General features: G+C 42.5%; 1 protein-coding gene across 5 annotated transcripts in view; it reads left to right on the plus strand.

The window, feature by feature from the left end:
- Positions 1-12,680, plus strand: part of LOC116057948 (1-phosphatidylinositol 4,5-bisphosphate phosphodiesterase beta-4) — a 94,594-nt gene that overhangs the window by 49,061 nt on the left and 32,853 nt on the right. For all 5 annotated transcript variants that reach the window (XR_004895932.1, XM_035995598.1, XM_035995599.1 and 2 more), the window contains 5 exons: positions 4,865-4,942; positions 6,015-6,074; positions 9,026-9,169; positions 12,328-12,407; positions 12,587-12,640. Coding sequence is in view for 4 of the 5 variants with exons in the window: in XM_035995598.1 (XP_035851491.1) it covers positions 4,865-4,942; positions 6,015-6,074; positions 9,026-9,169; positions 12,328-12,407; positions 12,587-12,640 (416 nt within the window). In the remaining variant the exon portion in view is untranslated. The remainder of the gene's footprint in view (positions 1-4,864; positions 4,943-6,014; positions 6,075-9,025; positions 9,170-12,327; positions 12,408-12,586; positions 12,641-12,680) is intronic.

Consider the following 12,680-nt stretch of genomic DNA (forward strand, 5'->3'; position numbering starts at 1 on the left):
TAAAATTATAATAGGTGTAAATGGAGTTGACTAGTTTGATTAAAATCTGTAGAAAATGTGGAAAGATACAGCTTTGAAGAGCAAGAAGCTTATAAATCCTGAGATTTCTGCAGAGATCCTGAAGTGCTCACAGTGCCACTGTTGTTTAAAAGTGTAAAACTAGCATCACAAAGTTGAGGTTGAAACTGTATACATCAGGATATAAGACGCAGTTACAAAGTGCTTTACCAAAGACAAAACACCAAAACAACATAATGAACACCAACAGATAAAAACTAAGCTGACCTAAACAATATAAATAAATCATTGAAAAGCTATTTGAATAAATCAGGTTTTTAAAACGGAATAATATTAAATTATTTCTTAGTTATAGCCACAAGCAAATGTATTGCCTGTCTAGCCAATACAAATATAATCAAATTAAAAAAGATTTAGACAAATATTTACCAATAACATTAGTGTAACCAGATATCCATCTTGGCCTGTGTGTATCTGTGTGTATCTTCCTGTCGTTTTGCCCACGTTTCCTCTGACTAACTTAATCAGGACACTTAGCTAGGACATTTGCAGAGCAAAGGCAAAGTGTGTCACACACACACACACACACACACACACACACACACACACACACACACACACACACACACACACACACACACACACACACACGCACGTACACACACACACACACACACACACACACACACACACACACACACACACACACACACACACACACACACACACCCTTTGCACACATCAGGAAATCCCCTCAGTCCTCTTCGCTTATGTGGGCATCAGTGGGGGGAGGAGGATCCCTCTTAGGCGGAGAAGAAAACTTGAAAGAGTGAGGGGAAAAAGCATCGTCAAATCAACAGCTATGTCAAAGTGAGCCATGAAACTGGGCCGGCATGCTTTTGAAGAAAGTCTTCAGTGTGTTGCTGCTGTGAATATGAGCCAGGGTTAGGATTGGCCTGAATGGTAATAAGGTCGACCTCTGCTAGTCCCCTTAAAGATAAAAAAATGAATGTCAGCTGCCTGGGACATACCACTGCCTCTTACCACTCTTTGTCCTTAATGAATCATTGTATCCTTTACAATACTAACTAGAAGGGCACTCAGAGAGTGCAAACCTCTTCCTCTACCCACTGAAGAGTGTGTGTGTGTGTGTGTGTGTGTGTGTGTGTGTGAGTGACTCGGTTTGGATAATGTTTTACGTCCCCTTGATGTTGCGTTTAAGTTACTTAGCTTAACTGAATAATGCAGACATAGTAGTAAGTTAACATAAATCATTAATGTGGTTTACCTGCATGTGTGTTTAAATGCTCTCTGCTTTTTTTGCTCTCTGCTTTTTTTGCTCTACCAAATAGTCGGTTGCTATTATCGTTTCAAAGATCATTGTACAGAGGGGACAAAACAAGAGAGGGATCAACAGACACACACACACACACACACACACACACACACACACACACACACACACGCTGAGCTGACCTGCACGTACCCTGGCACTTAGGAAAGAATGTACACATGTTGAGTGTGAGCTGGACGACTGTAACTAGGGGTGTCTGTCCATCCACTTCCACCCAGAGATGGTTGAACCTTTAGCTAATTGTTCCTTTGCATGTGGAAGGACTGAGTGTTCCCATAAACCTTTTTAGTTTAACAAAAACAAGCCGTCCGATAGTGTAACAGGAGCCTGCTGTATGTTCTAAACAGTCAGGGCCCATTTGGGACCATCTCTTTCATAGAGTTGGATTCACTGTGTGCAACCGAAGCCTCTGTCAGTCCTAATTCAGATTAAAGAGAGTCACGCTTTTAACTCCACTTACAGCATTCTCACTATTTCCTAAATTAAGTTAAAATTGTTTAATTGGTTTTCAAGATGGTTTTAGATGGCATGATGTAGCCAATGATGGAGACACATGGAGAGACGTGATTGGGAGGAACTGCCTCCCTGATCTAAATCAGAGTGGTTGTTTGTTGTTGGACTTCTGTGCTAGTCATGGATTGTCTATAACGAACACCATGTTCGAACATAGGGGTGCTCATAAGTGTACTTGGTACCAGAGCACCCTAGGCCAAAGGTCAATGATCGATTTTATAATCGTTTCATCTGATCTGAGGCCGTATGTTTTGGACACTCGGGTGAAGAGAGGGGCAGAGCTGTCAACTGATCACCATCTGGTGGTGAGTTGGGTCAGGGGGTGGGGGAAGACTCTGGACAGACCTGGTAAGCCCAAACGGGTAGTGCGGTTAAATTGGGAACGTCTGGAGGAGGCCCCTGTCCGACAGACTTTTAACTCACACCTCCGGCGGAGCTTTTCATGCATCCCTGTGGAGGCTGGGGGCATTGAACCCGAGTGGACAATGTTCAAAGTTTCCATTGCTGAAGCTGCGGCGAGGAGCTGTGGTCTTAGGGTCTTAGGTGCCTCAAGGGGCGGTAACCCACGAACACCGTGGTGGACACCGGTGGTCAGGGAAGCCGTCCGACTGAAGGAGTCTTTCCGGGATATGTTATCCCAGAGGACTCCGGAGGCAGTTGCAAGGTACCGAAGGGCCCGAAGGGCTGCAGCCTCTGCCGTGAAAGAGGCAAAGCAGAGGGTGTGAAGGACTTTCGGTCGGCACCAAGGTGCTTCTGGAAAACCGTTCGCCACCTCAGGAGGGGGAAGCGGGGAACCATCCAAGCTGTGTACAGTAAGGATGGGACGCTGTTGACCTCAACTGAGGAGGTAATAGGGCGGTGGAAGGAGCACTTTGAGGAACTCCTAAATCTGACTAATACGCCCTCTATGGTAGAGGCAGAGCTGGAGGATGATGGGGGGATTGTCGTCAATTTCCCTGGTGGAAGTTGCTGAGGTAGTTAAACAACTCCACAGTGGCAAAGCCCCAGGGATTGATGAGATCTGTCCAGAAATGCTTAAAGCTCTGGGTGTGGAGGGGTTGTCTTGGTTGACACACCTCTTCAACATTGCGTGGAAGTCTGGGACGGTGCCTAAGGAGTGGCAGACCGAGGTGGTGGTTCCCCTTTTCAAAAAGGGGGACCAGAGGGTGTGTGCCAATTACAGGGGTATCACACTTCTCAGCCTCCCCAGTAAAGTCTACTCCAAGGTGCTGGAAAGGAGGGTTCAGTCGATAGTCGAACCTCAGGTTGAAGAGGAACAATGCGTATTCCGTCCCGGTCGTGGAACAACGGACCAGATCTTTACTCTCGCAAGGATCCTGGAGGGAGCCTGGGAGTATGCCCAACCGGTCTACATGTGCTTTGTGGATCTGGAGAAGGCATATGACCGGGTCCCCCAGGGGAAGATACTGTGGGAGGTGCTGCGGGAGTATGGGGTGAGGGGGTCCCTTCTCAGGGCCATCCAATCTCTGTACGACCAAAGCGAGAGCTGTGTCCGGGTTCTCGGCAGTAAGTCGGACTCGTTTCAGGTGAGGGTTGACCTCCGCCAGGGCTGCGCTTTGCCACCAATCCTGTTTTGTAGTATTTATGGACAGGATATCGAGGCGTAGTCGGGGTGGAGAGGGGTTGCAGTTCGGTGAGCTGGGGATCTCATCGCTGCTTTTTGCAGATGATGTGGTCCTGATGGCATCATCAGCCTGTGACCTTCAGCACTCACTGGATCGGTTCGCAGCCGAGTGTGAAGCGGCTGGGATGAGGATCAGCACCTCTAAATCGGAGGCCATGGTTCTCAGCAGGAAACCGATGGAGTGCCTTCTCTAGGTAGGGAATGAGTCCTTACCCCAAGTGAAGGAGTTCAAGTACCTTGGGGTCTTGTTCGCGAGTGAGGGGACAATGGAGCGGGAGATTGGTCGGAAAATCGGCGCAGCGGGTGCAGTATTACATTCAATTTATCGCACCGTTGTGACGAAAAGAGAGCTGAGCCAGAAGGCAAAGCCATCGCCAACCTGGCATGGGAACGCCTCGGGATCCCCCAGTCGGAGCTGGTTAATGTGGCTCGGGAAAGGGAAGTTTGGGGTCCCCTGCTGGAGCTGCTACCCCCGCGACCCGATACCGGATAAGCGGACGAAGATGGATGGATGGATGGATGGATGATGTAGCCAAATAATAGCCAAATAATAGCCAGTTTAGTCCTATTTGCAGCAGTATATCTCATGGAAGCAACCTCCTGAAATAATAAATGTGTGTGTGTGTGTGTGTGTGTGTGTGTGTGTGTGAGAGAGTGTGACACACTGTTCCCTACTGCTAATATTAGAGTTCAAGTGACCCAGCAGCCATCTCCTATTCTATTTTTTGTCTCATGTTTTATCCTTCTCAGATGTGTGATTTGAGTGGGATAAAACACACACACACACACACACACACACACACACACACACACACACACACACACACACACACACACACACACACACTTTGTCATTCGTCAGCGCAATCACAGCTTCCAGCAGCTGATTAAACTGAGTGAAAAATGTTTGGGTAAGATAAGCAGGCTAATGTTAGTAGATTTTCTGCTCCGACACTCCTGTTGAACTGAATAGGGGACCACTGCACATTGCACAGGAGCTGAAAGATGGAACGTGTGCGTGCGTGCTGGCTGGGGGAGCACACTTTTTTTAATACTGCTCAAACACACATGCATCTCAGCCAGGGTTGTCCCCTAATGCACAGCACTGTGTTCCAGCCAGATGATGTTTGCATTTAATAATTCATGGCAGTCACATTTGTCATGTATTTGCGCATATATTGTATGTTTTGTGTGTGTGTCTTTAGGCAGGTATATTTTAGAAAATTAATTAGTTACTTCTGTTTGTGTGGTTGCATAAGCTGTTTAATGTCTTCCCATGTCAAATAAACCCCTGTGACTGATGAAAGATAAAAAATACTTTTCGCCCTCTGCAGGACTACATCTTTGAGCCCAATTGTCAGATGACGGTGGACGAGTTTGGCTTTTTCATCTGCTGGAAGAGTGAGGGAAAGGTACAACCACTTTCTCATGTTGGTGTATTCTCTTGTCTACCAGGGGGTCTTCAAAAGTAAAATGTATTTTTATTTAGTAGTAAAAGGTTTTTGGTGTTTTCAGGAATACTTTTTTCTGACACCTTCATTGGTCCCTGGAAACCTGTAAAGTATATCGAAAAGCATATCATAATACTGCCACTCAGAAACTCAGAAGAGAGTAAGCTACATTGTGGTATTGTACTACAACATGTCATTTTACTTCAGGAAAACGTCCAGTGGCATGTTTGTCAACATTCAGATTATTCTTTGTTAACCTTTTGTGTTACAAGTGAATTTGAACTAGAACACTTGTTATTTAAGTAAGTCAGTGGCCTGGGGTTATTAGTAGTTACAGGTGTTACACCACTCAAATAGTATGCTACTTAAAAAACATGACAGAAGATATGTGTGAGATATTGAGTAAATGAAAAAAACACAACCTCTGACGATCAAGGCCCCCAAAATGAAACTGAATTACATCTGCGTCTATCAGAGATTTTAAAGGCTTTAAAGGACCATACTGGTGGTTTTAGTGTGTTACGCTAACTACAAATCCTCATCCTCTGATGACCATTTTCCAAAGCATATTTTTAGATTGATTTCCTTCCCTCTATGTGGCCAGTTGTTTTCAGCTCATGCCAGTACGGTATTAAAATCAACTAGGGCAGAATATAGGTTATCCATCATAGTCAAAGTCCACAGACAAACAAATGTGTTTCTATGCAATCGTTACACCTGCTTATCCTGTGTGGTGTTGCAGGGGGCTGGAGACCCATGTATTATAACACCTAATCTGACCACAGTAAACAAAAGAGAAAATGTTATAATGTAGGTATTGGAAACTTGATTATGAGAAAAACGTGGAGATGTTACTCATAATAACCTAAATGAATAACTGCTGTCAGATGCTAAGAGGTAGTGGCGTTAGAAATGATTGCAAAACAAACAAAATGCACTGTAACCCATCTGTTTTCTTAATCTTTTCCCCCCCATCCCTCTCTGTATCCCTCTACATATTTTCTCTTTATCTTTTTGTGTACATCTCCTGCAGGAAGGCCAGGTTCTCGAGTGTTCCCTCATCAACAGTATTCGTGTCGGTGCGGTCCCCAAGGTGAGACCTCGGGAAAGACAATTTCCTCGCTTCTGCTTTTACAACATTAACGCTCTTTTGCCCACCCCACCCAACATTTAGTCTCTTGCTTCCACAGTGACACTCCTAGTAAAATCTGGGGGAGACAGCCACATCAGGCACGTTATTCATGCTTTAATTAGCCAAGGCTACAGCGGCGTATTCTATCGCTGGGACTCTCCATTGAGTTCTCACTCCTGAGCTTCTCTCTACCAGATTCACCAGGGGAACTACCACAACAAAAACATGAAATATTTAACTCATCAATATGTATACAACCCTGGCTGGGTTTAGCTGCAGGTTGTATCTGAATTCACACCGTGGGATTAAAACCTCACAGGTATGAGACGTTCCGTCTCTGTCAGAATGACTTTTCCTTATCCTGTAATAGGAAACTGATCTTGAAATAGCCAGTATGTAAGTACCGACCAGCTGCATTATTCAGAATTTTCAGAGCAGCTAGCAACAAAAAATCATCTTTTGGAAATTGATCTTAATGCCTTAATTAAAAAAATGAGGAAAAATCCAACCTTTTAAGAACACCAATTTTTTTTGTGAATTAATAATGTATTGTAAATAAATAAATATTCTTCCTTAAAATACAGGGGCCATAATTATACATACCCCTATGTTAAATTCCCATAGAAGAAGGCAGATTTTTATTTTTAAAGGCCAGTTATTTCATGGATCCAGGATACTATGCATCCTGATAAAGTTCCCTTGGCCTTTGGAATTAAAGTAGCCCCACATCATCACATACCCTTCACCATACCTAGAGATTGGCATGGTTTTATTTCAGTTAGCCTAATAGCTGGTTTGATTTGCATTGATATGGATCTTATCTCAGTTAGCTATTAGGCTAACTGAAATAAAACCATGCTGATGCATAGTATCCTGGATCCATGAAATAACTGGCCTTTAAAAATAAAAATCTGCCTTCCTCTATGGGAATTTAACATAGGGGTATGTATGATTATGGCCCCTGTATTTTAAGGAAGAACATTTATTTATTTACAATACATTATTCATTCACAAAACAAATTGGTGTCCTTAAAAGGTCGGATTTTTCCTCATTTTTTTAATTAAGGCATTAAGATCAATTTCCAAAAGATGATTTTTTTTATTCCTTTTTTTAGTCAACTTTAGCACGGGTATGAATACTTATGAGCAGCACTATATATATATATATATATATATATATATATATATATATATATATATATATATATATATATATATATATATACACACACACACACACACAGACACACAGACCCAGACCAGATGAATCTTGAAAGCTGTTGCGGGAATACCCATGTGGACGCCCGCCTCTAATTAGGATGCAAACCTGTCAAGCCACTGGTGTGTACTGTGTACATAATGTAAGCAACAGGATGTGTGTGAATTGGTGATGGCAGGAGGTGGTCTGTTTGCTTGGTCCTCCATGTGGACATGTGTGTACGTACATGCGTAAGGGCACGTATACAGATACTGCAGCCTGATGGCAGCTCCTCCTGTTTGTTCAAACGCTGTAGGCTCTTGTGTAAGTAGCAGACTAAGAACAACTGAGAGCAGGGCTTCTCCTCAGAGGCTAACATGGTTACACAAGCCCCCGAGAGCTGTTTCAGATAATCCAATGAGCGAGAAAAGATGAATGGTATTGGATGATTGCCGGCTGGGGTTTTAAAACGGCAGAGCCTGTTGCCGTTGATTCAATCATATAACAGAAATGCATTACGCTCTTCCACGGTTAAATCTGAAAAAAATGAGAGGGAGGAGTCGAGCTGTTTGCATGTTTGCATGTATTTTCTGTCTCAGTGATTGAACCGGAGTTTGCGGTCATGTTAGCCTGAACTTTGGCGTGGAACGTAGATTATCCTGAGGATAATAACCAGGGTATCTACAGGTCTTTAAATGTCAGAAAATACTTTTGCACCAATACTAGGGTCAACATGTCAAACATTTTGGACATTTTTTATGGTGATTTTTCTTATATTGCTCAATTATACAGTATATGACTTTCCGACTTCATTATGTGTGCTCAATCAGATTCCAAATGTATCTTTGCTGTTTTTTGGTTTATTTTGGTCTGACTGACTGGTAGAATTGATAAGAAAATTTCTGAAACCTGTGCGACGTGTGTGGACAATAAAACCCACTGACATTGAAGACAGCTAATACAATAGTTTGAGTGTCAAAGTAATTGCATTCTTAGTAAAAACCTTGTCCAACATGTCCAGTAAGCCTTTAGCATTTGTGATCTTTATGGCTCCAAACTTTTTAATAAAAACATAAGACAATATCTGTCACTTAACTGTTGATTGGTTTAATTTCATTCAAAGCCAAAAACCAAACTACACGTGCACATTTACTTGGCTAACAGAACCGACTCGTTAACATCCTATTAGCCAATCGTCTAAACATTCCAGTTATGTAAAGTGACATAATATTACTCACCACTTCCCGGAGGTGTCTACGAACCTCCAGTAAAGTGTTGCTTCCAGCACTGTTGAACATCTAAATCTGGATTCAGTGGAACGTTTTGTGCTAAAAAGATTTCTATTGAATTAAGTATTGTAATCTGTTCCTCCGTGATGAATGTCAACAAAACTTTAAGTCTCCCAAGTACTATATATTATACTTTTTCCACAACAACAGTAAACATTTCAACATCCTTCTCTCCAAGCTTCTTTCCCATTGTGTTTTCTTGTCAGTGACTATTTGCTGCAACAATACCAGAGTAGGAGATTAAAACTGCCCCTTAGATTTCTTCCATTTCCTCTACTAACTCTACATTTCTGAGATTATTTGACACCTGGACAGTCTACACCACTGCTTCTGTTTCATATATTTTTGTCTGTCTGAGCATGTAATTGTCTATCCATCCGTCTGACAGTGTTTTAGTAAACTCTTTTGCTTTCTCTTTTTCTTAGGACCCAAAGATCTTGTCATCGTTCGAGGCCATTGGAAAGACCGAGGCAGACTTGGATGGCTGCATCATCTGCATCTGCAGCGGCACAGACCTGGTCAACCTCAACTTCATGTTCATGGTGGCGGAGAACCCAGACACAGCCAGGGTAAATACTTGCATGCAGTGCTTTGGCACTTATAAACGAGGAAGTCAAATGGTACACTGAGACCGATGACGTGCAGATCTTGGAGAATTAATTTGATGTTTTGTTCTTAACCAAAGTCAGTGCAGTTTTGGAGAAGTCTAACTTGTATTGTATATTGATATTTCTGTTGTCTTAAGATCATTTTCCTAACGTGTCCTCAGAGCAGGGTTCCTAAAATACTGCAAGGGACTCGCTTAGCTGCCTTACTATGTTACAGTATATGGCACTTTTTACAGCTACAGTATGCTACACAACAGAAGTTATCACTGCCCCTAGACGCAGTCGAGGCTAACATTTAGATGAATGTTCACGATGGTCAGAAAACAAATGCGGTCTAGGAACAAAGCCGATGTGAACTCTGCTTAGCACCTGGAGTACACCCTTACTTCATTCAACATTTCGACATCACAAGGCTAAAAGAACCCCCGACACAGCAAATATTTATTCTAGAAATAAAGCAATTTGCCAAGTGAATGGTTTATACGCCAACTCCTATACAACGCAAATCTGGCCTTGGTTCACTCTGATAAATAGACACATTTAGATCTTTCCCTGTATCACCCCATCTCTATCTCCCTGTGTACCTCCTGCACTCCTGCTTTCATTTTCTGATCCTTTTTGTCTCGCTCTTAGTCTACTCTCTCGCTCTCGCTCTCGCTCGCTCTCTCTCTCTCTCTTCCTCTCGCTCTCTCTCACACTTTTCTGTGTCTGCTTTTTCCTTCCACTCAACTAGGAAAAATCTGACTGACCTCTCCACCCTTCTCTTTATCGCTTTATTTTTTCTCTCTCTCGCTCTCTCTCGCTCTCTCTTAATCGGCATACATTATTATTGCTGACCCCTTCTGGCAAACCTCCAAACATTGTACATATCCTGTATAGAACACAATACACAACTGAATGTGCTGGGTCGGCCTCTAACTCACCCAGTAAGAGCCTTCTCCCCATGTTGGCTGAGTCCTGCAGCGGCGTGGGTTCGAATCTGACCTGCTGCCCTTTGCTGCGTGTCATCCCCCATCTCTCTCCCCCTTTCCTGTCTATCCACTGTCACTACATAATAAAGGGAAAAGCCCCAAAAAAATAATCTTTAAAAAAAACAAAGAATGTGCTGATTAAATTGTGGTTTCCTGGAGCTGAATTGATCCAGATTTGAATGACAGAATTATTATTAAAAATTTTCAGATTAACCAAAACCAGTCTTGGTCATTGTTCAAATGAGAAGGTTAGCATTATTGTATATATTTTTCGTATTGTCAACAAATTTTATAAAAAGGCTTAAACCTGCCCTACCCTGTCTATGGCTCCAAGGCCATTTGTTCCTTGTAAATCAGTGTCACAAATGTGTAGTTTACTTTTTTTTTAAAAGGCTAAATAATTTCCTGAAACATCTGGGCAATGCAGTTTTATAAAACACTGCAGTTTTTATAGAACAGTACCAGTATTTGTTGGGGACTATTTTTAGCCACAGATTAATACACATTTGGTATGCTAGTAAGTATTTACAGCAGCAGGACGGTTTATGTGGGATTGACTCAAAGTAAACTACAGTGCCCATGTTTATCATAATAAAGAAACATGTCAGTGTCAATGACAGTGTGGCTCATTGATGTTTTGGTATTTCTGGACAACAATGTATGGCACGGAGGAATAAACTTTATCAGGCTTTTAGCCAAAACAGACAATACTTATTAGTCGGGTACATTCATTGTTGGTTCTGGTCTTCATGATTTGTTGAAAATAAAAAGTATACTATAGAATATTGCCAGTCAATTTCAAGGCAAAGACCTGTGGAGAGAAAAAGAAAACCGTTAAAGTCGGCTATCTTCTATTTAGTGACAAATCCAGTGTGGCCCAAAGGCTTAGCAGTAATTGAAAGACACGGAGCCAAAGCAAGAAAAAACACTTTGACAACCTTCAGTGAGTGTCATTTTATTCAGCCTTAGGTTTGTCAATCCAAGGTAAATAACAAAAATCAAAAATAGTTGATATTAATTCATGTCTGTCATTGTTTATGTCATGCACGATTGTTTGTCTATGAAGATCATTCAAGTACTGAGAAAAGTAACAAAGTACAAGTAAAACTATTATGATTAAAGAGTCACCGCACACTGCTAGCCTTGAGGAAAATATTTTTATGTAATGCAGTAAAATATTTTTTAAAAGATGTCCCCAGAACCCAAAATCACAACCAGTTTCAAACCAAACTGAAAATGCATATTTTGTGCCGCCACAGATATTTGGCACCGCAGCGTTGCTGTTTATGCATCTCCCATGAGAGTGGGTTTTTGGGTGGTATAAATTATGTTTGCACTCCGGAGGGCTGCCTGCCACAGGGCTGCCCATGATATTCGTGCAACAACCTTTAGCAAGACACACACACACACACACACACACACACACACACACACACACACACACACACACACACACACACACACACACAGTGACACCATCACCACTTCCCAGCATGCAGGTGGCCCTAAGTAGCAGACCTCGGGAGATGACAGTTATTTAAATCAGCACACACACACAGACACACACACACAACACAGGGCATCACGGACGCCATGTGTCCAAACAGACTACCCCTGTTGCACTCGTTATCTTGTTTAATGTTTTTTTAATGATGTCAGTATTAATTTTCTGTGGAGGTGGACAGGCGGAGCACAAAGAGGGAGAGTTGGAAGCAAAGACATTCAGAGACGGAAAGACAGAAGGGGCGAAAAAGTACAGATTATCTTACTTAGTGACGTTTGTGTTGACGCAGTGTATTCATGTGAAGTTACAACGGCCTTCTCTAGCTATTTGTTTACTGTCACTGCCTAGCATTGAAACAGCTCACTGTTTGTTTATCCCTGTGTGTATATTCTCGTGTGCATTTGTGCATGTGTTCCTGATTGTCCTGTCTAGGGGTGTGTGTGTGTGTGTGTGTGTGTGTGTGTGTGTGTGTGTGTGTGTGTGTGTGTGTGTGTGTGTGGCAATTAATTAGCTTGTGTTTATTTCCCCGAAGACACTCACTTCTAAATACAATGCACACTCTCTGCTGTTGTGTATGTGTGGGCTTTGGTTGGTCAGTGTGTTGAGAGTGTGTGTCCTAAATACTGGTGCTTGTTTGTGTGCAGAAGTGGATCGAGGGTTTGAGGTCAGTGATCCACAACTTTAAGGCCAACAACGTCTGTCCAATGACCTGCCTCAAGAAACAGTGAGTGCATTTTACACCACACTCCCTTAATTCTGTCAATGCCGTGCCCTGAACGGTGCTATAAACAGTTCAGTACATTTTTCTCTCAAATCTAGGTGGTATAATTCTGGGAAGAAATGATCCCCTTCTCTAATCTGTGCTCTTCTCTGTGTGCGTTTTCATTTCCTTCTCTGGTTTAGTTGGATGAGAATGTGCTTCCTGACCAATGTGAATGGGAAGATTCCTGTGAGAGGGTAAGAGTGAATTAATGGGATATTTGGTCAAACATTGTGC

This window comes from Sander lucioperca, chromosome 19, assembly GCF_008315115.2.
Source record: "Sander lucioperca isolate FBNREF2018 chromosome 19, SLUC_FBN_1.2, whole genome shotgun sequence".
NCBI classification, from domain to species: Eukaryota; Metazoa; Chordata; class Actinopteri; order Perciformes; family Percidae; genus Sander; species Sander lucioperca.